Here is a 27,276-nt window from a genome sequence, read left to right as displayed (position 1 = left end):
TCCATGAACTCCAGCAGGTCTGAAAGTAGCCTCTCGCCTCCGTGCAAACTTTGGCTTCACAAGTTGGAAGTTTTTCGGATGATAAACCCCCAGGTTAGAAGCCACAAGTCACTGGTGGTTGATTTCATTACATCTACAGTGGGTCCTAATTTGGGCACTTTATTGTAAACAGTCATTTGCATATCAAATTTATTAATGCGCTCGCAAGCAGAAATCGAGCAATTTAGTGAAGTGCATCCAGAGCAAACTTTAAGCTAGGTAAGAAACTTGAATAGGCGAAGTTCTAGCCGCACCCCCAACCAATTAAGCCGCAGCCCGATGTTCGTAATGGGCTTCAGGAGAAACGGCTATGTATCCTTGTATTTGCAACGTCCTTTGACCAAAGAACTCTATGCTAGCTCTGGACCATAAACCATAGAGTTAGGTATCATGACTGAATATTCATTTATTTTATCCAACTCCGTGCTCGTCTCAGCAGGGTGTGATTAGCCTCAGTAATCGTCGGAATCCACTTTTGGCCCCAGTTGGAGAGGGCGTCTCATATTTCAACAGAGGGCGGGCGTCTTGCGACCATGTTGTAAAGTTCTGCTGTGCATGCTGAGGAAAGGGAGCAATTTGTGTGATTTTGCATGGACGCTGTGGATGGATGGGACGTAGATGACCACCTACTTCACTTGGTCACGGAAGCGAGAGGTCAGTTTTTCATACAACTGAGACCATGGAGTTGGCCAAGGCCCAACAGCTAACGTTGAAATCCTAACGTTTGTCGTTAGTCCGAGTGATGCCGGAGTTTGTCGTGTTTGTCGCCAGGATTTTTTTGGGGGAGGAGGTTCCCGTTGCATTTGTTGGGCAAAGCATAACGTCATTTTAGTTCATCACCAGTACAATGATAAACCAGCATGAACGATGGTGTAAGGTCGATTCCGATGTTTATGGGTGCTTCTCATCCTCTTTCTTCTAACCTTGTTTTCATTACTCTTTTGGGGGGGGGCTTACCCCTAATAGAAAGCATCCCTTATCACAAATACTGTGTGGGTGATTTTGCTCAATGAAGGAGCAAGCATTGCTCCTTTTTCCTTCCCACAGTGCCTTTCTACCATTGTGCAAAATCACCCATGCAATATTTGCCATAAGGCTTTATAATATGAGTTTGATTAGGCCTAAGGCATAATCTCAGATTGTCTGACCAGATGTATTGTCTGGCCACATTGTCACAATTCACAAATCTTTGCAAGATGCAGCTTGTGTGCATGCAGTAATTACTTACCGCATCATGATTTTTGATTCAGCTTGTGCCTAGTCGGCCATGTTTGAAATGTTGTAGGCCTATGGTAACTTTCTTCCACACAAGTGAACCTCCCTAATTTTAAGCATTCGTAAGGGCACTATAAAATATTTTCTCTCCGAGAAAGACAGCTCATTTATTAAGTGGTTTGCACCCTTACTTATTGGCCAGTTGGTGTGCTGTCTTCTCTATCCCTGTTATGAACATAAAGATGGCAGTTGGAGCCAGAATAGGCGTCTAATAGTCTTCCATCTTTCCTATTCCTGATGCCACTCCACTTCTGCAGTAATAATATGGCTTGAGTGACAGTTCCAGTGAAAAGCACAGTGTAGTTGGTGTCAGTTGAAAAATAAATAAAACATAGAACAATTTTTTTTTCTCTGACAGCCAGCAAAAGTAATGTAAGCCGTAAAAATAAGTGTTAGGAACTAATTTCTCACAGATCTGTATCTGCCTGATGAAGTACCTCGAATTGATGGGCCGCCATCATCTTTGGTGTTTCACCGTGACTGGGTCTGTCCCAACAAACCTGTCCTCTTCAAGGGATGTATTGATCACTGGGGTGCCCTCTCCAAATGGACTCCTGCCTACTTGAGGTCAGAATAAGTCCTGCCAAAAGGGGCCAAAAGGTTTCCCAAATTTCCATAACTGAAGTTTTCAACCTGAGTAGATGGAGTTGTTCAGTCAAATTTTAAACACAATTACAATCGTGTTTAACAATTAACATACACATTCAAGTTTCCAAGTTGAGCAATGTAAAGTGTCTTAAATGACTTTGCACATAATTAACTGACACAGATCCCATTACACTGTACGAAAAAGAAAAAAGATGATTTGATCATTGTCGGTACACAAGTTGGGAAGTACATGTTCAAGTACATGTATGACTCGGTACAGAAACTTGGAACCAAGCACTTCTACTGATACAACTTCACCTATCAGGCATGTTGTTTGCATGAGTAAACAGTTACTTTTCTTGTTTGAAATTTTTTGTTCTCGAGTTTTATGATTCTCGATCATGTCCATGCAGGAATTTCAAATTTCTTGGCCCCCAAACCACTTTGAGGTCGTACATCGGTCCAGTCTTTTGAAATAACCTTTAAATCAATTTCTCAATAAAACAAACAACCAACAAACAAAAATGAAGTACAATACTCATATTAGCTCATTAATTAATACACACATGATTAACTATGGAAACAAACTTGAGAGGAAATGTACAAATATAAGGAGACGTGACATAAACAAGTCTTGAAATTTTTTTGCAGTTGATTATTTTTAAAACTGCTTCAGTTGTAATTTCATAGAATTCCAAGTGTATGCCTAATTATTGAAGGTGTCTTTGAGTTGAAATGTGTTTAATTTGCGGGATATGTAAAGTGTGAGTATATCTGAACTTGGCTTTTTCAGGGAAAAGATCGGTGACCAGACAGTGACTGTAGCAGTCACGCCTAATGGGCTGGCAGACGCTGTCTACCAAGACAAGTTTGTCATGCCCGAGGAGAGACTGATGCAGTTTGCATCTTTCCTCGATATAATTGAAGGGAGGCTTCCAGGAGAGGCGCAGCACGCTCAGGAACAAAGCGAGGTGTTTTATGTCCAGAAACAGAACTCCAACCTACTGTCAGAATTCAACGACATCATTGATGATGTGGAGACGGAACTGCCGTGGGCATCAGAAGCATTGGGTAAAACAATTGAATCAGTGTAAGGAAGCAGTTTTACCAGAGTTCCCTCTCAAGGTTTTCAGGATTCATATATGAATGCTGTGGAAATAAATGACTTGAAATGAGTATTGTTCCTTTGTCGCATCCGGCAGGAAATTTTCTGTGCATTCTTTTAAACATTAAAACACAACATTTTCATGAAAATGGAAGTTGGATTTCCTTATTGGCCATTCATAGTGAGCTGATTTAACATCCCTTCATTGCAGCTAAGAAAATTACTTGACTGAGTCTTGCAACTCATCTTCCCCATGAGTTTTGTCTAGAGTCTGTGCACTTTTTCTCTTTACAGGTAAGCAGCCAGATGCTGTCAACTTTTGGATGGGTGAAGACAAAGCTATAACTTCAAGTAAGTACTCCTGCCCGCCAATGTGTATGATTTGATGTGGAAAAAAGGCAGGTTTACAACATGAGCAGTTCTCAGTACACTGCGTCTCCGATTAAACAATTATAGAAAAAGTCTGAAGTATCCTTTTGCAATATAACTGGGCAGTTTCACATTATCTTCTTTTTTAATTATGAAATGAAAGTACCTTACCGAAAAGAACAAATTGGCAGATTATATTGTGTTTTGGAACCTACAAGCTTCTCACAAGCCCCAGTGACACCATACCAAGATGCCATGATGCAGCACATTAAATGGCAAGGCCCTTGATGCCTGTTCATTTCCCAAGTTATAACAAGGGGAAAGTGATTGAAGCACTGTTGTTTCTACACCATGCTATATGATCAGCTTGTCGCAGTGCAGTTTTTAACAGTTTGAAAACAGCAGCTTTTCATAAAGTACATATACAGCTATCTAGTAGCTGATTATTGGTTGATACATGTTGCCAGCTTAAGCTATCTATAGATATCTACGAGTCTGTGAAGGCTTTGCATGGTAGCCATCTTGCAGGCCAGTTCTTTTGTTCCACAGGGAAACTCCTTTGTGCATATCCTAAGGAGCCAAAAGCACTAGCCTGCAAGATGGCAGCCATGCAAACCCTCTATAGATGTCAGTATGTTGTGGTACCACTGACAAATTAAGTGACTTGTTTTGTATGATATTTTTGTATCCTAACTAGTGCACAAGGACCATTATGAGAACCTATACTGTGTGATATCTGGAGAGAAGAACTTCATTCTCCACCCACCGACCGATCTGCCCTACATACCTTATGGTAAGAAGACACCCAGTGCTTTTTGATAAGTTCTAACTCATTTTTTAAATTGTGCTGCATGCCAGGTTAGACTTCACCGTGTCCAAAGATTCTGTCTAGTACGCCCAAGCATGCATGTTGCATTCCAAGCACCTCACATTCCTTGTGTTTGCAAGGTCACCACCATCCCCATCCATAAGGTACTACTTACCCGTAAAAGTTTTTCTTCAACAACAAAATTTGTCCAAAACATACCAGTCATGATGCTTTGCGTAATAAATCTCACACAGTGCTTTACTCTAACTTCTGTGGTCTCAGAGTAAGAATCCTTTCACATGTAGCTAAATCTTGCAATATAAAGTGGCCTATTTGTGTTTATTTGAAACAAAACTAAGGCATTAGTCCCCCATAAATTAGTAAAGCTGGACAGCAGTGTCTTGATTGCTGAAGACTGTCAAAGACTGTTGAATCTGAGTTGTTACAGAGTTGGTATTTGCACATTTCGTCACCATTTTCAGTAAGACACATTTTGGCTCAAAATCATAATTTTTTCAAATTTATGTTTTTTTGGCGAAATTAAATAGACTGCAATGCCTACAGGTTGGTGTAATCAGTTTACCAAATCTACTAAAATCAGCCAAATTACAAAGATCTACCTCGGGCAAATTTCAACTAAACCACATTTTACGTTTTCATGAAGAGGCAATTTTTGTCTTCCGTAGATATAGTGTTAGCAATAAAGGGCAAATTTATGGGCAAAATTGTTTCGCCATTTTCACGAAAAAGTGAATTTGATGCCGAAAATGTATACAAATGTAAAAATTTTGCACCTCGCATGTGCTGTAGCAAAGTTGCATGTGTTTTCACAGAAAGACAAAGGTTGCATGAATTTTAGCATTTTCACAAAGAAGCCAGTTGTTTGTTTCCAAAATAAACAATTTTTATTGACTTAAAAAAGGGTTATTTGGCATTTTTTGTCATTTACAACCCCCTCTTTTATGCAGTAGCATTGGTTAAGTCAAAGGCGTGCCATATACAGGGAAAATATTAAGCGTTTGAAAAAGAGACCAACTTCAAATGCGATTTCTTTGAAATCTAGATTTTACTCTTCAGTGAGAAATTTGTCTCTTTGTGAAACAGTGATGAAGTGAAAATTTCTGCATCATTCACACATTTCCGACTGGTAGTCAACCATTCTATTGCACTAATGTTATTCATTTGGTAGAGTTTGTCCCAAATTCTCTTTGACTTACTGGCATGATGCTTTGCCTGCTTCGAAGTGGTTCATAGTTTTTTTACCCTGCATGACACCCTCAGCTTTGCCTAAGGTGCTCCATGTCCCTCAGGTGTGTACAAACTCTCATATCACAGCCGTTAGCCATCCTCAAGTGTCACATCTTTACAGGTACCTACCCAGCTGCCCGTTACAAGGTATCAGGTAATGGCGACTTTGATATCATTGATGAGCCAGAGGTTGGCGAGGTGCCCTGGATCCCACTGGATCCTGTCCAGCCCGACTTGGTCAGGTGGCCCGAGTACGGCCACTCTCGACCCATCCATTGCACAGTGCGTGCAGGGGAGGTGCTGTACCTGCCTTCGTTGTGGTTTCATCATGTCCAACAGAAACATGGCACCATAGCAGGTAAACAGGGGTTGTTATCTGTTGGGGATGATCATTATTCACCGAATGGATAGTTAATTTAATTATCATCACATACGCGCAAACTCTTTAGCACATGTTGATGAGACAACTTTTCAATTTTACATTTATATTTAACTGAATACATGTCCTTTTCCCTTAAATGTCATTGTATATGGGGCTAAAAGATTTGCCATATCACCTTTTTTATCGGCAGTGTTCGTTTTTATGTGCTTTATTTCAATGCTTTCCAGTGGTCCCTTTCAGAATGTGTTGTAGCATTTGTTTGAGACCTCTAAATGCATCTCAATTTATTTGGCACTTTCATCCGTCATGCTTTATTCCTCTGCTATTTTGCAGTCAACTTCTGGTATGACATGGAGTACGACATCAAATACAGCTACTTCAAGTTCCTGGAGGGTATGGTCCACTATAACAAGCTGGCCTCAAAGAGGCAATGTGCCACAGGGAAGTTTTTCAGGAGCATTCAAAATGCACAAGGTAGCACCCACCCCTGAAACTGGCACAGAAGATCCCTGCTCCTGAAAAGTCAGGAACAGACAATCATATCAAATACAGCTACTTCAAGTTCCTGGAGGGTATGGTCCACTATAACAAGCTGGCCTCAAAGAGGTGATGTGCCGCAGTGAAGTTTTTCAGGAGCATTCAAAATGCTCAAGGTAGCACCCACCCCTGAAACTGGCACAGAAGATCCCTGCTCCTGAAAAGTCAGGAACAGACAATCATAATAGTTTTGGTATGGGGAGAGGCAGATGTGATGAAGTTAACGTACTGTAGCACACCTACATCTGTTGATATGAGGAGAGGTAGCTAGTGTGATGATGTTAGAGTCTTTCAACAATGATATGAAAAGACGCAGGTGTGATAATGTGTTAGTCTTTCGACAGACCTGTATCTATTGATATGAGGAGAGGCAGGTGTGAAATCCTGCAGCAGACCTGTATCTATTGATATGAGGAGAGGCAGGTGTGATGATGTTTGGGTCCTGCAGCAGACCTGCATCTATTGATATGAGGAGAGGCAGGTGTGGTGATGTTAGAATCCTGCAGCAGACCTGTATCTATTGATATGAGGAGAGGCAGGTGCGATGATGTTTGGGTCCTGCAGCAGACCTGCACCTATTGATATGAGGAGAGGCAGGTGTGGTGATGTTAGAATCCTGCAGCAGACCTGTATCTATTGATATGAGGAGAGGCAGGTGCGATGATGTTTGGGTCCTGCAGCAGACCTGCATCTATTGATATGAGGAGAGGCAGGTGTGGTGATGTTAGAATCCTGCAGCAGACCTGTATCTATTGATATGAGGAGAGGCAGGTGTGATGATGTTTGGGTTCTGCAGCAGACCTGCATCTATTGATATGAGGAGAGGCAGGTGTGAAATCCTGCAGCAGACCTGCATCTATTGATATGAGGAGAGGCAGGTGTGATGATGTTTGGGTCCTGCAGCAGACCTGTATCTATTGATATGAGGAGAGGCAGGTGTGATGATGTTTGAGTCCTGCAGCAGACCTGCATCTGTTGATATGAGGAGAGGCGGGTTCCAGAGAGATTTTTTTATGCTACCAGAAAAAAACTACCGCACGGCAGTGAGGTGGATACTCACCGCTATGACGTCACCTAGTCGAGTATGATTTCTACTTCGCAGACGCTAGGTGGAATCGGCCAATGACGGGCTTTGATTTGCCATGAATGAGGTGAAGTAATCACCGCGTCTGTATCGGACTACCGGAAACTGAATAAAGTAACTATCAAGGACTCACACCCCCTCCCTCGTACTGATGACACCCTCGATGCCCTTTCAGGATCAGTCTACTTTCCCACTGTTGATCTATCAAGTGGTTACTGGCAAGTTGCTGTTCACCCTGATGATAGGGAAAAGACCGCCTTTACATCCGGTGACGGTCTTTATCAATTCAAAGTCATGCCAATGGGTCTAAGCAATGCACTCCTACTTTTCAATGCCTCGTGGAATTAGTCCTTCACTGGTACATCTGCTTAGTCTATATAGATGATGTCATAGTTGTCGGGAAATCTTTCTCCGATCACGTGCCAAACCTCGAGCAAGTTCTGTCTCGATTTCGGAAATTCCATCTAAAGTTCAAACCAAGTAAATGTCACTTTCTTCAACACACCCCGTCCATGCCCATGAACACTACTTCTGCTCCGGTCAATGACTCGACCACCACGCAGTTGAATCTTACTGCGTTATGCACCATTTTGGATATGGATTGAGATGTTAAGTCAGCCCAGCAAAATGACCCCAACATCCAGACAGCCATTATTCGGGTTACTACTGGTAATCGTCCACCTCAATCGCACTTACGTAAGTTATCACGGACCGAACGTCGCCTTTTGCTTGATTTTCCCAAACTAGCTATCATTGATGAATTATTGTGCCGTAAATCCTGTCCGGTTAGTGGTAAACCGCGAGTATGTCAAGTGATCATTCCTCCATCCCTTTAGCTGTACTAACCCCTCTCCATGTCAATAACCTCGCTGGTCATTTCAGCCCCCAAGAGACCTACCAGCGTTCCCTCAACATACACTATTGACCATATATTCGCAGTGACATCAAACGCTATTGTCGGACTTGCCGCGAATACGAGTCCCGCCGAAACCCCGTTCCCTGCAACATAGCTCCTGTGAAAGTAGCCAACTCGGATAAACCCTTCCAGCGTATTCTTACAGATATAACAGAATTGCCTCTAACTTCTAAGAACAGCCGGTACATACATGTGGTCATGGATATTAGTTCCCAAAATACGTGAACTTGTTTCCTCTCCGTGATCAGACTGTCCTATCTGTTGCCAGACGTATTTTTGAGAAATATGTCTGTGAGCATGGTTTTCCAGAAACCCTTCACACTGACCAGGGCCATCAATTTGGCAGTGCCTTCATCCGTGCACTATTTAAGTTAGCCGGTATCAACAAAACTCGTACTTCCTCTTACCACCATCAACCTGATGGACTAGTTGAACAGTTCAATCGTAACCTAAAAGATCAGCTGGCAAAATATCTTCTCACCACCCCCGGTAAATGGGACGATGTTCTACATCAAGCACAGTTTGCCTACAATTCCACTGTTCATTCTTTCATTGGGTTTCCCCATTCTACCTTGCCTAAGGTAGGGAACCCCGTCTACCCGCTAACATTATAGTTGGCTCCCCTCTGGATACATATGCATCCCCCGTATCTTACAACACCGGGCTCAAGTCCGCATTCGATCAAGCGGCAAAAGCTCAGGAACCAGCCAGCACATCCCAGAAGGTTCATTATGACAGCAAGGTCAAATTTCGACCCTATAAACCCGGCGATCTAGTGTGGCACGACGATCCCGTACATGCTCGTGGTAAACTTGCCCCTCGATGGAAAGGCCCATTCAAGGTTCTGTCCCTCCACACCTCCGATGACCAACATCCGGTAACTTACTCGATCATCGACCTATGCAATCCCCATGCCAAACCCAGACGCCTACATTACAATCGATTGAAGCCATATGTTTCACCCATCCCACCTACATGTATTTATCCTGTCACACTTGCCTCAGCGAAAACCAGTCCCACGCTACACTGCCCTTTCCGGTTCCCTTCCACCTCCGACCCCATCAGTAACCCTCCCACCACCTAACTCAACCTCCAACCGATCGTTGTCAGACCTTCCCCCAGTACTCCATTCCACATTCGCCCACAACTGGTTCGAATTCAAGTGTACCCATAACAAGTACACACACACGAAGTGGCCGATTAATTACTTGCCCTAGTTGTCTTGGTTTTACCAAGATCTGTTACTATATTAGTATCAACCTCTTTTTCAAGATGCAGTTTTCACATTGATTTGTTCCTTACTCCATGACTGAATTCACCATGTTCACTTCTTGTGTATAATTTTTACTCTGTTTTATTAATTTTCCTTGTCCTTGTTAAGTAGAGTAAGTTTTGTTTTGATTATAACAGCTTACATTTAAGTGCTTTCCTGTTAGGGTTTTATGATAATGACACTATCTGCCATTTGAGATTATTTTCTTTCCACATGGTATTCAGTGTAATGACCCTTGAATCTTCATTTTACATATTATATTAAAGTAACTTTCTGTCTTTTCTTTCTGTATTCTGCGAGAAGACTTCCACACAGTTGTTTTATTATTCCTTTTTATTAAGGTTTTAAACTTTCCCATTTATTCAGGTTACATTTCTTTTGTATTATTTCAAAAATGAGGACATTTTCTTTTTCATAGATGGAAGTAATGTTAGCCCAGAATTAGTCATTTAGACATTGGTCACTCACGTATCCTTGATCCTACTTCCGTTTAATTTCTTGGTAATTAAGATCCTGATGAAGTTCCTGTTTGTGATAAATTTTCAAGTACTGCCCCACCTCCCCAAGATTCCTAGGCCATAATTTACAACTGCAAGCCTGACCACAGTTTCAGGAAGTTATACCACCCAGCCTGCATCCCACTCTATATAATCACCCCTAAAATGTTTCATGCTAGTCAGTCCTCTCTCCGTCTTTAGCCCTGTCTTCCTCTCTAATGTCCAATGATATTAGTCCGTGTTTTCCTAATATAATAAAACACCGTCGACCCAAGTTTGTAACCGTGCCAGTTCTCAACTTTAACTCAACTCTTTGTCGGGCCACGCTTATATCAACTTTTATGGGACAAATTTAAACCTTACATCACTGTTTCACGAATGTAGTGTACACTTTTGCAATCTTCCTCATCTGAGGAGTTGCATTTCTGCTTTGTGAAGTTGTAATGGAAGTGTCGCGATCTTCTAGATAGTTGCTATACCTTGCAAATCTTGGGAGACTCCTATAAGAGGCCTTCCAGCTGTCTCTTTTGAAACAGTTGGATCCCTGCGAAAAGGGAGACATACTTCCTAGATGCCAAAATGCCTCTTGATCATTTAAATTCGTGTGCTTGCACTTTCTTTGCTTTACTCACAACGCCATGTTTTCTTTCGAAGTAACAACGGCGAGGTTGTTCCTTGTTGCAGAAGTGATGGTTTTGTTCTTTGCTTTCAAGTCGTCGTCAAGGTAATTGGATGATCATGTCTTTGTTCTGCTAATACCACACTGTCTCTTCTTTTTGCTCTGAGCCACTCGCTGGCTTGGACCAATCAGCAGAAGAATCCCTTTTCATCCAGAAAGTTTCTCTTGATGCGAAGACAACATTGGATTGGAGGAGATCGGTGAATTAATGGCTGCCAATTTATTAAAAAGGTTTCCGGTGTTTCATTAAAATATTACAAGCACCTTTAACAGGTGATTTCCTCAGCACAGTTCATATATCCGTCTGGAGTTCCATACAGCCATTTAAAAAAATGAATACGTTGTAGCATAACTAGTCACCATGACAGAGGCTTAAATGTGTTCTTGGACTCAGGAAAAATGAATCGAATCTTGTATAGTCGCCTCCGAAACTATATCTTATAAATCTGTGACATTGCGTGTAAGGAGATCATGCATTGGGTTGTTAAGGACATGCTGACTGACCGTGGAAAGAACTTTAAAATACTTTTTATACTTGTGATGATTGGTCTTTCAGTTGGATAATTATTGAAGACGTTCTGTTTAACTTGTTTGACTTATCATGAACTGAATTTCGGCCAGTTGCGTTATGTTGCGTTATGTTATCTTTTGGGGTCTATAACAAATTGCTCTTTCAGTAATACATTTAAGTATTAACTAAAAACATTTCTTCTGACTTTTCAGAGTACGTAATTCAGTCATATGTTAAAAGCTGTTTCAGCTGTTACTGATTTTATGTCTACCTTTGTTTAACCGTTATTCATGTATAGGTTAGCATTGGTATCTGTAATTATTGAAATTGAAAATGTGTTACGTTTGTCTTGTAAATTTACTTTTACCGTTATAGTCAGACTGTTATTCTTAGAGTTTATAATAAGTGTAGTTTGTCTTGTTTTGTTTTGTTGGACACATCTTCCACAAGCTTTGGCTTATAGGAGGTTTCTTCCGCAGTGTGGAAATAAATCTTCTTGAATTGAAATTAACTTATAACTTGTATTTTGCAGCACGATTGGTATTTATGCAGAGAATTATAACTATCCCTTCTCACATTTTTTTGACTTGCGTTTACGTTCCAGTCAAATTTGGAACAACACTGACGTTCTTGTTGTAAATTTAACGCTGGCGAGTGGAGACAGACTGAAAATCAGCCTTATTGAAATTCGTATTTGTATACTTGGTACTTGTGTCTCTCGAGTACTGAATGGTACGCTTAGCAACCGCGATGCAATGATGCAACCCAACTTGCGCATTGCGCCCATTACAATTATAGGATATCTCGGTATTTGAAGAGATCGGGAAGTATACCACACCTCCAAATAAAATGCCGAGTCGTAGAAACCTACCTGACTGTGTCCTCGATGCTGCACAGTTCAAACACGTCACTGCGTGTCTCTACGCCATTGAAGGTTTGCGTCATCCGTCAACTTTCACCCGCCCGGTTTAATGTTTGGTGAGAAGCCGGTGGCCCGCAATTAATTAAATTCCCACGTTAGGAAGAGCCGCTTTCCTGCGGACCTGTGGTAATGGAGAATCCCCGGTGTCTTACCTGAAGGGTCAAGTACCTGCCCTGCACATCAACCATGACTCCGCGCCGCTCTCAGAAAACGCGCGAGAATTAATAACGCCCTCTGAGTGGACCGTTTCCTGTTTACCAAACAGCGGGATGTCCGTGTTTTGTCATTAATAACAACTTTTGCAACTGCAGTGCACAAGCCCTCGGTACTGTGAGACCATTTATTGATTCTCTCAGCAGCAGTGCAGTTGAGACTGTACGTTTTTCTTTTCCCTGTACACTTCGATTTTTCTTCTATTCATTGATTACGAATATTAAAAATGCTCAAACCAACCCACGCACACAAGTAGCTTTGTAAATGTCTATTTTTGTCTTTTTCTCTTCTTGTTCACATTTCCCCACACATGTATAGTACTTGCTTTGATCAGCCTTTTCTTCCAGCATGCTTGTCAGCAGAACTTGATGTTGTCTTTTGATATTTCTAGCAGTATGATGTATTTCATGCATTTAAACATCATCTTGATGTATTGAAATGCCCCCCAACTGAACTCTTCAAATTGTCCAGTAAATTATTTATGCAGATAATGCTATTGTATACAGCTTAACCAGTGATTTGCAATGCACCGTAGGTACCAAAGAGAAAGCACCCGTGCACTTACTCTTTGTAGCGAGCTGCACTTGCAAGTTTATCAAAGCGAAAATTGCAGTTTAGGTTCGTACAGTGACTTCAGGGTAAAACGCCCTCAAGTGTCGTAGATTACTATCTTGAAAGTAATTACGTAACATGAAATAAATTACGTCTCCTGTTTGAGAACTCAAGCCCTTGTTTTTTTTATTATTAATTTCCCACTTTCGGCGGAGCCATTACATTGGATTTCATCTACTTTCTCACTTCACTCTTGTGTCAGAAGTAGATAGAACATGGCAGACTGAAATACAGGAAGTCAAAACAGTTGCACCAGGAAGGACGCCTCATTACTGTTACTTCAGACGTATAGACATTTGCACAAGATAATGGCGTTTAATCCAACCAAGGCCCTTTAAGTAAAAGGTCAACAAGTCAATTGACTTTATTGTCGATCTGAACAATCTGTTAGTTCTAACAGATCTTACACCGTGTAGAGTACCCCGTTAAGTGACATGCGCTGAGGGTGTTCTTATACGTAATTACTGAAAGTCAAAGATGTCCAATATTGGCGCGAGGTCTCATAAGGCCGTGACATTGGCTGCATTGAGCACTGTTATAATGGGTCTGTTCATTTAGACATATTTATATGCGACAGATGGGAGCAGATGCTGAAGCTACGAGTACTTGTAGCGAGAGATGGAGTGGTTATTAAACGCAAGGCGGCTGACCTAATTTAATCAAATTCGCTCATAAGGTCTGCACACTGGGGTGAGGAAATCCGTTCGCGGAGCTTTCATGCCGGTGTTTGCTTAGCTTGTTAAAGATGCGCACGCGTGCTTTGGTTACATGGGTGAGCGAAACTGCAGTGGTTGCGATAAGAATAATCCGAGAAACGAACTGACCTCAAGACACAAGACGGCCGTGGGGTGGAGTGTAAATTGAACGGCGTAACAGTACGGTTCAGCACAAAACGGTACAGGCGGTAAACTAGGAAATATAGTGGATTTATGATCGACTCGTTTGAGTGATTGCTCTATTTGTTGTATGACGTTTTTATGTTCTTCAAGCTTACGTTTTTAATTGATCCCAAGTGTATTTGAGCGTTGGTTGTGGATTCTCAATTGTTCTTTCATGTATTTTACCCAGCAACGGCACAACGATTTTCAAAGTGGATGGGAGGGGGCAGTTGTTAGACCATCAGACACTAGCCATTAAATAAGTCGATCCATTGAGCCCCGCCCAATTATAGGACCTGCAAAAAGTGTGTAGGTGGGGCAGCCCCCCAAAGTCAAAATAGTGGGGGGGGGGTCACTGGCCCCCTGCCCCCTCCCTTCCGACGGTAGTGATTTTACCCTTTCTGCATTAATAAGGCATTTCTTTATAAGTCATTGGATTCTAAATGTGACTTTTTGACTGTTCCTGGTTTTATAACTGCCAGGTCAAATTTTCATTTGATTCTTGAATGTTTCTATAGTATTCTAATGTCTTTAAGGATATTGATATTGAATGGAGTGGATTGATTATGTTTTAAGACTTGGATGCAACATTTTTACTGACTTAATCATCGGTTGCCTGCTACACCACGTCTCACGTCATTAGGGAATTTTGTTGGTTGGTCACTTTGCTTGCTCGCTTTGCCTTAGTCCCCGTGTTGTCACTCTCTTTGAATACCCAACTCGTTTCTTACTCGATAATTTTTAGGTTTGAAATTTAGTTTGTCTCTTAATTGGCTTTTCGTAGGCTGTCAATAGGCCTAATGTGCCTTTCTTGTATCTGCTCTAAAATCTTAACAGTGGTGCGTATACTGACACAAGAAGTTGCGTAGATGTTATTGAGAGGTATGGGAAAGGGGACTTGTGCGGTTTAAAAAAAATGAAACAGTAATGAAATAATCCAGCACAGAAATTCCAATTTGTACTTTCGGGGAATTCAGAAAAAAGTACACTTTTTTATGCACGTGAAAAAATGGACAGTCCTAAAATGACAGTCACATTTAAAGTGTTTCCCTATTGGTTTTGGGTTTTGCTTGACAAAAAGTATTTAAATATTGCAAAGTTGTTTTTCTTCCTTTCTTTTTTAATGGTAGGGTAGATCATTTCCATTTGCCCACTCTCACATTGTGATGTGTGAGTGACATATACTATACTGTCGCCTCCTAGATATAACGAGAAAAGTAATTGTTTGTGAAAACGCGATAAAGCGCGCTGTGTATGATTAAATCCTGACGTTCACCGTTCGTTACATAAAGCGCGCGTGACCAAGCTGGAGTTACCCCTTAGAAATGCATTGATTACCCATCAATCTTTAGGCTGACTTGTTATTACAGTATTCAATGCCTAAGTTAATGATCACCGCCAGATAAACCACTAACTTATCGGATCATTAAATCTGCTTTCGGGGAGCATAGCATTCCGATATATTTGGACACAGCCATATTATTGGTACAGGAGTGACGAGTGAGGTATTAATGCGCGCGTGCTCGCTTAATTTGTATGTCTAAGCGAAACGTGCCTTTCACTCGAGTGTTGTTTGCTGTGCACGTTTCGTTTCCTGGTGGTGTGAGATAACCTTCGCTCCTCGTCATCTTTAGAGAAGAGAATTACCGCGGGCTGCTGCTTGCCCCAAACAGGGTGAGGGGAGCATAACAACCCAATTTACATTTCATTTCTCAACTGTTGATACTAAGAAAGGGTAAAATTGAAAGACGGGGTATTTGAGATCTTATAGGTAAACAAAGTCACAACTCTTTCCAAGGATGGATTTGCGCCGGGGAGATTTTAATTAATCACTTTTGGATTTTTGCCCGCCCAACGTGTATTATAACGCTGTAACTCAGTGTTTTCTCCCGAAGGCTTGAAAAAGAGCCACAAGGATACTCGGATGGAACTGGAACCCACGACCTCCTGCTTATTAGTGCAGACGTCTTAACCACTCGACCACTGAACTTACCGGTATCGGCTAGCTGGTTCGAGTCAGAGGTAGTGGCGCGTACCGCGAACAACTATTTCCAAATTCCAGATTCACAACTACATCAAATACAAATGCGTATAATTTCAATTTCATGGTAAGCCTATGTCAGGAATTAAAACGTTGGCAACTTAGTTCAACATACCGATCTAATTAACAATTTTCTACCGGTACCTTCCGGTAAAGGAGATGCACAGCACTTGCATAAATGTCTTTGAAGAGGACAGAATCAGACAGTATCAGATTTGCACTTCTTACATTAACCCTATTCACAGAGCCGTTTTTCAGATTTGCACTTCTTACACTAAACCCTATTCACAGAGCCGTTTTTCATCATGTTTCCTGAATCTATCGTATTCAATGTAATCTGTCAAATGGGTTGGTGCCAGACTATTTTGGGTTCCATGCCTCACTTTCATTTTTTCAAATGCTGCTTAAAACATGTAAAGATGTAGTTCACAACTTTTTTGACTTAGTCATCATCGTAACTGAGATTAATTTGTAGTAAACATTTATTTCGTTACTTTCATTCAAAATGAAAAATTTAACCTTTCTTTCAATTCAATATGGCCGACTGCTGAGTAGGGCCTACTGTCATTTCATGTGTATTTACAGTGTTGTTTCATATTCACCTTCAAGTAATTATCCAATGCATTGATTACAGAATGGCGAGCATTTTAAAAAAAGTGGATGCCATAATGTTCTTATTTTAAATATCTTTCCAACTTTCGTAATATTTATTAAATTCTGCACATTTCAGTTGTGTGTATAGTCCTATATTGTCGAAAGGCTGATGCCTGAAGAAATCCTGTGTGCGCAGAAGAAAATAATTTCTCAGCCATGGGATAGCTTTGTTTCGAAATACGCTCATATTCCAACCTTTTCCGAGCGTCTTCGCGGACTTCCACATTTTCTCTGAATTACACCGGCAAAGTCAACTATAATGAAATAACTAAACCGTATAACGTAAGAGATTCCTTTCAAATTGCGCTGAATGGAACAAGGGGGCTCCAACACCAATGAAGATCACGTTCAGTCGCTTCTAGCCGCGCGCGTTTCACCATGACCGCGTTGGCACATGCACACGGTCCGTCACGATTGCGTCGGCATGATGTGTCCGGCAGATACCGGCAGGTATCACTAACACATTCCGAGCACGTTTGATGGAGATAGATGTCCTTCCTGTCAAGGTAATTTGTTTGTTGCGCCGAGCCGGCTATTAAACCGCAGCCTGGGCCTTAAAAAACAAATTCCAGAAAGGCCTGCCGACTAATTAAAGATCACTTTTGAGATTGCGAACAAACAGACGCGAAAGGGATGGACCACTTCTCTCTGAGCAAGGTGAAGCAATCTCGGAAATTTCAAGTATGCACCGAGACGCGGGACTGCTGTTGGCACATACTCGAGAGTAAACTTTTCTCAGTTGCATTTCCGTTGTAATGGAGAGGGGAGCCTTCTAAAACCTGGCCAAACTTGTCAGGTGTTTAGGGCTGGCCGAGGTCACTTAACACTTCACAAAAACATTCCAGAAGCTTTTTCTTGTTTCCAGCGCCAAACTCCAATTATCTCTTCTGGACAATATTTCACAGACTCTTCACAGGCAAGATAAATGACACTCCGCCCTACTCATACGAGCGGTTTGTGATGGTGTGACTACACTCGGAGGGGAGAACACTCAAAAAGTCTCTACTATACTCCGTTATCATTGGCAGTACAGCGGTTACTGACGTCGCATACTTGTAGTTGACTTTTCTTTAAACGTTAATAGTAGATTTCTACTGAAATCACCGATGGATTCATCGAATCTCTCATCCTCGAATAGTGGAGTCATTTCCACTGACCGCAAAGGCATCAGTAAATATTCTGTTGCAAAAGATTTTAGTGTAATTACAACTCATTGAAGCATAATAAGTCTAGTTTTCTTCAAATAAACGGTTTTATTTGATCTTTCACCGTAAATAAACAATTTTCTCACCTTGGTGGCACATTTTCCTTTCCCAGCCATGCAAATTAGCTAATTGTAAATCGTCTTAAGGCCGGTCCATACTGCAGGCAAATACAGATACGAAGCGAATCTGACGACACGAAGTGAAATTTTGCCCGAGTTGAAATGTATTTATCTTTTGTGAATTTGCAACGCGAATTATCTGTCGTCACCGTGAATTTCACGTTCATTTCCGCTTTCGCGCCAAGTATGAACCGGTCGTTAAACTTGGAGCATACACATCTGTATTGTGTTCTTCATATCAACTGATACTCAAAGTTAGTTTCAACAAAAGAAGCACGCTAACAGTTGGTTTCATGTGTGAACTTTTTTGTTCTTTCAATTACTTTTATTTAAAGACAGTTGTTAGGTTGTGCACGAGAGGAAAGAACAAATGAACATAAGGACTTCGCAAACAATAAAAAAAAAATCTTTTAAGCTTGTAGAAATCGTATCTTGTATTGTATAGTTTCTGTACCTTCAGCTTTTAAACTTCTCAATAGAAGACTCAAAGTTTTCTATCCTAAAAAAAAGGAGGAAAAAGTCATTTATCGCTCTCCATGTTTGTCAGAGAAACCTTTTTTCTGTATTACGTTTTTGACTTTTCACCGAAAATCTGAGGAGTCCTTCGGTGAAGTTTGATTACACAAATTATAACTCAAGGTCATTAACTTATGTTTTCAATGGGAAAACAGTCGGCTAACACCACTACAAACCATTTTTGACCGCAATGAATACTGAAGTGAACCTATTATGAATTCTTGCATGATAGGAACCTGAACCTATTGACGTGTCCCTAACGAACTGAGTCTGCTAACAAAGGGTTAGGTACTACGTTTGTTGGGTTGGTAATCTACTACAGCGGATATTTTTCATAAAAGTGAAGAACTTTGCACGCGCATTTATATCCACAAAAGAAATGTTTAATTAAGACGTGGATAGACCATTTTTTTCACATCTACGTTCAGAAAACTATTAACGACACGCTTTGACAGAAAGACACAGAAACGTGATCCGCTCTTGAAAAATGGGTGTCTGGTCCATTTTAACGTCACAGGCCCCTGATGAGGCTACCAAGCTTGCTGAAGATTGGAGTCTATGCAGCCTTTTAAATCATCATTTGGGAGCGGAGAGACAACCATTGTTAAGGTTATCAACATGGAATAGGAGGTAATCACTATTCGGTGGGAACATGATGGATAAGTCACGACATGGCAACTGAGGTAGAGCACCATCGGGGCGATGTATGTACTTTGCATGTTGACAATAAGTAATCGGCTAGCATACATGTACAGTTGTACGTTGCTGCCACTTCGTCTTATATGTCAAGAAAAGTAATTGAGGTACCTCTCCCTGTCTAGTTGTCCATTTTACATATTTAAAACTGTATTTTCAGTGGCTAACATGTCTGGACATTCGAATCAAAGGTGCCATTTTCCACACTTGTTTGGACGCGTCTTAGTACGTTTGAGGCCAATTTTGTTTTTTTACCAGCGTGACATTTCGCAATGTCAAAGATATTTTTTTTTCATGTGGCTTTTTTCTCTGGCTAATTGTATATCACTGCAAAAGTCCGTATTTTGCGTCGTATTCAAAACACTTTTGATGTTTTCTTCTGTTTTGCGCTGACGGTCAGCCTTAGTTTTCTTTCCACAGTGGTAGGCGTAACCCATGACCGGCGTATGAATATGAACCATGAAACACGCCCCAAACGTATTGTTGTAGCCATCACAGGGTTACAGAAATAGAAAACATTTAGTTCCCGTGAAATATTTCCAAATAATAATAAATACGTATCCATTTCAACAACATCCTAAATTTAATGTTTACCCTATTAATTGTGACCTCAAAATGAATAAAAAAGATCCTGCGTTTCCCCGCCCACAAAAAAGCCTTGTGGCCGTTCGCGCTCCAAGGCTGATTGGATGACGTCATCGCCAGACGAAAGTGATAACAAAAGGTCATGTTAATGAGGGAAAATTGCCTTTTGTCACTTTCAAGTTATGCAATAATCCGGTTTAAATGTGTTGACTTGCCCCGAGGTAGGCCAGTGCAGTGTTGAAAAGTGTTCGAAGCAGGACAGCAAGTCTGCAACATGGTGCAACTTACCAAAGAGCAAAGAGTGTCTGTCGTGATGACATTTCTTGAAAACAAGAGCTTTCAATCCACCCAAGCTGCATTTAGGTAAACTTTCCCTGATAGGGCTCCACCTGCAAAGTCGACCAGCTGGGAAAATACCGAGAACGTGGGACAAGCCTTAATTTGAATAGGGGTCATTCAGGAAGGAGGCGCACAGTGCGAACTCCTGAAAACGTTGCTGCAGTTCGACAGCAACTTGTCGAACAGCCAAGGGGAACCAGTTGTAGGAGGAATGTGTAAATAATTGGTGTGCCCCTGATATGTTATCCAGGACAAGCAACAGAGGACAACCTCATTCACTGGTTAATCCATGATGCCCCATTTTCAAGACAATGGTGTTCAGTCATGCATGACAGGAGGGATACCATTAAAATATCATTAGAGAGAATACTGCTTCTACTATTCGGAGATCCTTATACATTATAATCATATCTCATGGTTTGGGCATATTAACCCCTTTCCTCTGGGTTTGGTTTTTTTCTGGGACACCCTGTACAGTGTACATGTACACAGCGCACAATACAGGCAGTATCACACGCTTGCAATAGACCACGTTGTGTTTGATGTAGCTTGGCTAACAGGGCAAACACTGTTTCAGTTCAAGGTATAGACAGAGACTACCGTGTATTTTGAAATACTTCACGCGAACTAAATGTTTTCTGTGTCTGTAACCCTTTAAGCCTGAACGTTAACTTGTACAGACGTGCAGTTATAATATGTCTTGTAGGAAGCCCACATTCACTCAAGTAGCATGCCAGAGCTCGACTGGTGAAGTGCTCGCACTCCGTCTTCGAACTCCCAGCACCGTGCGGGCAAGGCCCCCACGCTGTCTCTGCAGGGATTTAGTTAAATGTTCGCTTTGAATCAAGGCAGAATTTAAGATGCGGTACTTCATTTGATGGTTGACGTCGTCGGGGTACTTTCTGATAGCACTCACTGATATTCGATCTGAAATGGAACATTATACATGTAGTTATTGCGTATAAAATACCGGTTCATCCGAATGGATCTCGTCTACAGCACTACAGCACATCATTCCAAGTAGTCATAAACCGTGTCGTTGATACCGCATGGGTGATTTTCCACAACGGTAGAAAGGCATTGTGGGAAGGAAAAGGGGTTGTGTTTGCTCCTTTTTCCTTCCCACAATGCCGTTATCTCATTGTGCAAAATCACCCATGCGGTATCAGCAATAAGGCTTATCTTTGTAGGTACATCCATTTGTGTAATTTGGAGCATTTGTAATGGCACCGTTATTTGCGCATTTTGTCCTCACACCCACAGTGATCAAACGACCATAGACCTAAGTTGCTTATTGTTAAAGTCATTTTTTTCTGCACAATGGGTCTGTTAATTTGTTACAGTATGTCGAGGGTGTGTTCGGGTATGGGGACACAGGGGACTTTCGTTACAGACTTGCGTGGTGTGCAAAAGTCTTGCTCTTAGGCTAAACCCTTCTTGTTTGGTAAAATATTACAGCTCACTTTGCAATATGTCTCACTGCGAGGAAATTCCAGCATATCATACTGTATGAACGGTTTTGACTCCAAAAATTATTAGGCCTATGCTTCATATTTCTTCATGATGTACTGGGTGTCCCAAACTGGATCAAGGATTTTGGGGTGAACGGTCAAAAACTAATACCGGTACATATTTGCCGCAAATGTATGTATTTTTTTTTGGGCACCTTGCATAGGATGCTTTGAATGTGCTCACATGACCAGACGAAAATCCGCCATTGTTGCAATCGAAAACCCATGCACGGACGTCGTACGAAAATGTCTGGACTCAAAACGCCTTTCTACTGACTGAAGCCACAGGCGGCCATTTTACCGTGCAGAAATCAAGGTGATGGTTGGCTTGTTTGCCATTTTAACAATCAGTGCAATAGCAAATTTGGTTAACAATAGAGAGCAATCCTTTGTATTACCTTTGTATTCAGCACTGTAAGATGGCCGCTGGTGGCTTCAATGCCCGATGTGCGCTAATAAGGGCATTACGGATCCATATTTTTGTTTAATACTGCAAATGAAGTCCATGCGAAGAACGCGCCGCCAAACACAGGCAAGCCTCTACATCACCGAATGACAAAACGTATGGAGAAAACACAGATTCCATCACCCAGTTCTGATCAGAACAATAATAACAACTGTATAATTATGACACAAGTGCTGACCATTATGCCATTTTGACAAAGAATTCCATTACGTTCAAATGAAAACGAGACCTACTTTCAAGTGTACATCCTCTGACTTACGGTTGCTAACAAAATGCTTGCCTACGATGGGCGATGTCGGAAAACCATGTACTCACGTGATACTTTGACGTCTTTTGATCGGACCATACTGTTTACAATCCAGGCACACACGGTTCCATTACCACGAACTCGCGTATCATATTCATCCATGCAAGATGCATCACTCCACGGTGTGTCAAAAACCAAGTCAGATCGTTTCTGATGATCAGTTTGACCAATCATCTTGCTGACGTCAAAATGAAAGAGGACAAATTGAACTTAGTAAAGAATGTCCTGTTTTTTATCAGGGAACACCCCTGACATTTTGTTTGCCTTTTTAGGACAACTTGTACGTCACCCGTGTTGCACCAGGCATGAGGCAAATTAATTACATCTATCTAAGTGTGTTCATTGTCAACAGCGTCGCTACGGTCACATGCCTATGCCACTATCTAACACGTGCATCGGCTACATGATCATACATTCCTTGTGCACGCCAAAGACCTGAAAGTAACATTCGACGAATAAATCTGAACAGAATGTATTTAAAAGTCTTTGAGTTAGAAAGAAACAGAACCCCTTTCACAGAATGTATATCAATATATCAGCGTGACTATAATAAGGAAACTTCAGGCTATAAATCGTGGGCAAACATCTCAGTCAACTTCCAATAATTGCCTTTTGGTATCTAATTACAAAGTTAGCCCGTAACGGCTTAATACTGCAGTGTTGAAAACCACTTAACACTCAGGTTTTGAAGTTGTGCACGCGATACCATTTCCAGTAAAGATGGATTTGGGGTGCACGTAAAAGCCTCTACAAAGTATTGTACCCCCTGCTAATTTTAAGTACGATTTCATACCGATGGTATAAGAAGATACATTCTCTAAATTTTGTCTCTCGTATGAGAATGTCTGTTCAAATAGTTTACGTATTGAAGGCTTGCTGGTCGTTCGAAGGCGCTTGGACAACCGCCCGTGATTTGTTGCAGCAGCAGCAGGGAGGTAGGTGTGAACATCGCCCGTTCTTCTTGAGTAAGCGTAAGGCCGTCTCTCGAAGAGCTCGGTTCATGCACACATAGATGATGACATTAAACCAACTGTTGGATAACGCGAGCCAGGTCACTACGAAACCTACCCAGTGGAGGAAAGGTTCCGATCGAATGCTGCTGTAGAGGATGGACACGCTGTAGGGTAACCAGGCTATCGTGAAGGCTATGGTGATCACAGAGAACATCTTGAGGGCCTTACGGTCGCCGTGAGGAGGATGGACAGGGTTGATAATCCCTTTCAGCTGGTGCGAGACGGTCAGGGCTCGTGGTCGGGCCTCAGCGTCCCTGGCCACCGGCACAATGGGTGCTTGGCTGGCTATTCTCCGGGCGTGCTTGCGACTGATATTGAACATTATCAAGTACATGACGGACAGCACCAAGAACGGAAAGATGAAGAAACTGGTGGACACGACTGAGGCAAACGCGACGTGATTAGCGTCCCACTGCCAGGCACACGTCGCGGAAAAGTTGCTGTACTCGACCGCTGGACTGGCGACCCACGACCCACCAATGATAGCCACCGAGGTTAACCAGACACTGACGGCTATGATCACGGCTCGCCGTTGGGTCATGATACTGGGGTAGTGCAACGACTTGGTAACGGCCATCATCCTGTCGACGGACAGACATACCAAGAAGGACACCGAGGCCAGGCAGAATATTGTCACCAGTGCCGAGGTCGCCTTGCAGAGAAGATCGCCCCAGAACCAGTCCCCTGTGGCCGCTGGCACGATGGAGAACGCGGCAATGACGCCCACGGAAAAATCGGCAACCGCCAGGGCGATCATGAACACTTTGGCGCTGTCGGAAAGGACAGCCGTCCGCCGTATCACCACGATGCAGAACGGGTTACCGACGATCGTAAATACCGAGACAAACGTGATAAAAAGGGTTCTGAAAACTAGCACCGCGGTGCTTATGCCTTCAACCTCATCAACTGTCGCGTTCGGTGAACGAGAGGTCGATTCCAAGTTCAAGGTCTCAGCAGTGGCGGCCATACTGCCGCAGCGGTTAATCCCCTCGCCCCCCCTCCAAGTTCACTGGCACTACTCCACGGGCTTGGCTTGGAGTCAGCTCACGACACACTTAGCGTAGTTCAAACCCTCATGCCATTGCACGGAGGCAGAGGCGCAATGTGGCCACTCGAAGTCGGGCGTAGCGTGTGTGGCTGCAGCAGGAGAAGAAAGATGGTGATGGTTTATCATTAACTATAAATCTGTCGAGTGATTTGGATATCCGTCATACCTCCCCTGCTTCAGAAATGTGGGAGAATGGCAGATGGCAACGCAAGCAGCTCCCGCTGCCGAGGTATTCTGCCCGTCCACCAAGTAATGCGAGAAGGCAATTTTCAAATTCAATATATCTTCATTTACCGCCTCAATGTTTTGACCGTACCAGTTCGTACATGAGGCAATTGACCTGGCAGTCAGCGAGGCGGCCCCGGGAGAACTTGAGAATCCCTAGGGCAAGCAGCCGTGATGTGAATGGGACATTAAGAAAAAAACAATCAGACCTTATCGATGTGCGGAAGCAGCGTATTGATCAAAGACCCATTACTGCATTTAAAGTGACATTTACTTTCAATGCATGTGGCTGGAATCGAATCGGGAAACATAGTAAGGGCCAATTTTACATGGGGCTGCTAGATGCAAACCTCGCCCAGCACAAGCAAGATTCGATTAACAAATTTGGTTGTCAGCTCAAAAATCGCTGTGGGCTTTGCCTATGGCACATCGACCAAAGGCGTGTCTCAGCTGTTCTAGTTATCCAACACTTTCAATTAATAGCGCTGCAGGTTCCCCTTATATCGTTCGGGAACACTTGCGTCAGTGCAGCTTTTAATCATCGTCCAATAGAGCCTGAAAGTAAAAGGTCACGCAGCGAGCTTCCGGAACCCTCGCGCGGTGTGCCTATGGGGATTTTACATTGGGTCGTCCTATCACGTTCGATAATTTTTGGAATAATACTTCGTAACCAAAACCACCCCCGGGAAACACTCATGTTGGAATTTTACCTTTGTCTTCCTCAAGTAATATTTAGGAAAGGCACCTGGAGATGGGTGAAAAACGAATTTTAGTCACGACCTTTCACGTCCGGCGATATCGTACCTAGGTCTCCTTGCTTTCTCGTGCCCGTGCTTTCGTGAAAACGAGATTGTATAACGTTGCAAATATTTACCTACCAGTCGATGGGTTCCAGATTCCGTTGAGTTGACATCACGCAGTTGTTGTGCAAAGGTTAGATAAAATATTAGAATATTTCGTGAAAGTAGAATATTGCTTTAAGTTTATTACCTTATAAATTATAAAAGTGTGTAAAATATTTTGATCTTTTTTATTTCGGCTTTTACCGACAAACTACCATAAAATTTCAAACCCTAAATCCTAAGCAACATACAAGACTGCTACATAGCACCCTTCTTCATGTATTTTAGATTTTCGGAAGGGGTGGGTCAATTTTTGGCAGGATATTTCTTTTTTAGGTCAAGTGATTCTTTAGTTGAAAATTGATATACTAGCAAATATTTTCCAAAGCCCCTTTTCCCTAGTTGGATATTTAAGACGTAACTGAACAAAAAATCTAACACAAATTCTAAAATCTTTCCACGTTATTTTTCCCATCTGAGGGTTCCGGAGCGCGCCACCAGGGATCAACTTTCAGGCTCTATTTAGGATATACAAAATGGATGCCGAACTCGCAAAATCTCAGACAAACAACACTCAACGTACAAAATTCCACGCGGTTGTCTTAGGGGCTTAGGGTCGTACTGAAATGAAGACAACGTCCAACCTGGGCTAGGGCATGGCTAACTTACCAACGGCCATAGGTCCATTGCTGATCCTCCGAATAAAACCTTATGATTGCTTGCACATACTTTTATACAATCTTTGCCAACTGCGCTTCGGTGTTGTTATAAAATTAATGAACCCAACGCATGTCGAAGTATCTCATTAGGCTACAGTTGGACTCGTTGACATGAAGCATAGTTTCACCTGGTCCATTTAGTCTGTGCACATGCGCGTGTTTTTTGCAGCTCATAATTATAAAGGGTTGGGTTTTCCAACAGTTTTCGCGACAACAAGGCGTTTCACACAAACATGAGATACACATTTTCGATTTTTTTTCATAACAGCTACAGGCCCTGTGATCTTTGATCACGTTTGGGGCAAAATTCCCTAAAAATGTAAGGTCTTTTTCATTTATGTCGCAGTTAAGTAAAGATTTTCTCGGGAACGACTCACAAGGTGGCAAAGTGTGATCTTTTGCGCTTTACACTTTCCAAAGGTTCGACGAGAAACGTCGTCTGTGATGTGCATGCGAAAGCAACTCGTAAAAGCTACGGGCCGTGAACGTACGCGTTCAGAACCCGTAACCTTAGTTTCAGTTAATTTGACATTTAATACTTTCCATTTTCAGGAAACCGCGCTCAACTTGGCTCTCAGATGGAAACCATGCATGTGCACAAAATGGACGGACAGGAAATACAAAATATTGCAAGTGTTTTTTGTGAATATGTAAACGTTATATAAATTCTGAGCGTGGAAATGTATAGCTTTCTCGAGGAAATGTTGGCTTTCTCGAGGGATTTGACAAGAGAAAATGGTTGAAGGTGGAGCAGATTGGCAGAATAAAACGAGCTTGGGAAGTTTATAGTAAAATCAGAATGCTGACAGAAGCAAAAGTGACATGGCAAATGTAAAATCGGGACGGTGAAATCAATCATAAGCGCGCAAAACCCGTATCGTAAAATAGATGACAAAGGCAAAGAATACTGCGCCCCAATATATTTCCCACTTTCGCACCCCACTTTCGTAATTGAACCAAAACGGGACGAACAGTCTCTTTTGTGATGGGAAAACAGAATCCGCACCGGCGCCTGACCAGAAGACATTGTGACCTTTTGCAATCACAACAAAAT

The 27,276-nt window shown here is 42.1% G+C and overlaps 2 protein-coding genes across 4 annotated transcripts; one reads left to right on the top strand and one right to left on the bottom strand.

The window, feature by feature from the left end:
- Positions 1-537: 537 nt before the first annotated feature.
- On the top strand, positions 538-11,829 carry jmjd7 (jumonji domain containing 7). Of its 3 annotated transcripts, XM_087137107.1 has the most exons (9): positions 538-693; positions 1,728-1,881; positions 2,696-2,973; positions 3,302-3,358; positions 4,074-4,169; positions 5,554-5,790; positions 6,148-6,621; positions 6,775-7,180; positions 7,230-11,829. In XM_087137107.1, exons 1-7 carry the CDS (start codon positions 630-632, stop codon positions 6,303-6,305), a joined length of 1,044 nt encoding a protein of 347 aa, XP_086993233.1. In that variant the 5' UTR covers positions 538-629; the 3' UTR covers positions 6,306-6,621; positions 6,775-7,180; positions 7,230-11,829. The 3 variants fall into 3 exon arrangements, with proteins under 3 accessions (XP_086993233.1, XP_086993234.1, XP_086993232.1); XM_087137108.1 differs by lacking the exon at positions 6,775-7,180; XM_087137106.1 differs by having other exon boundaries at positions 6,775-11,829.
- A 6,068-nt stretch (positions 11,830-17,897) lies between these two features.
- LOC110982929 (octopamine receptor beta-1R-like) lies at positions 17,898-27,208 on the bottom strand. The gene is made up of 2 exons (XM_087137333.1): positions 22,001-27,208; positions 17,898-21,018 (listed from the first exon to the last, which is right to left on the bottom strand). Exon 1 carries the CDS (start codon positions 24,353-24,355, stop codon positions 23,234-23,236), a length of 1,122 nt encoding a protein of 373 aa, XP_086993459.1. The 5' UTR covers positions 24,356-27,208; the 3' UTR covers positions 17,898-21,018; positions 22,001-23,233.
- Between the last annotated feature and the right edge of the window lie 68 nt (positions 27,209-27,276).

The sequence above is a fragment of the Acanthaster planci genome, linkage group LG05 (genome assembly GCF_054643075.1).
Source record: "Acanthaster planci isolate LZ-2023a linkage group LG05, COTS_SCS, whole genome shotgun sequence".
Lineage (NCBI taxonomy): Eukaryota > Metazoa > Echinodermata > Asteroidea > Valvatida > Acanthasteridae > Acanthaster > Acanthaster planci.
The sequence above is the reverse complement of the archived record's forward strand: the minus strand, read 5'-3'. Positions and strand labels throughout refer to the sequence as shown.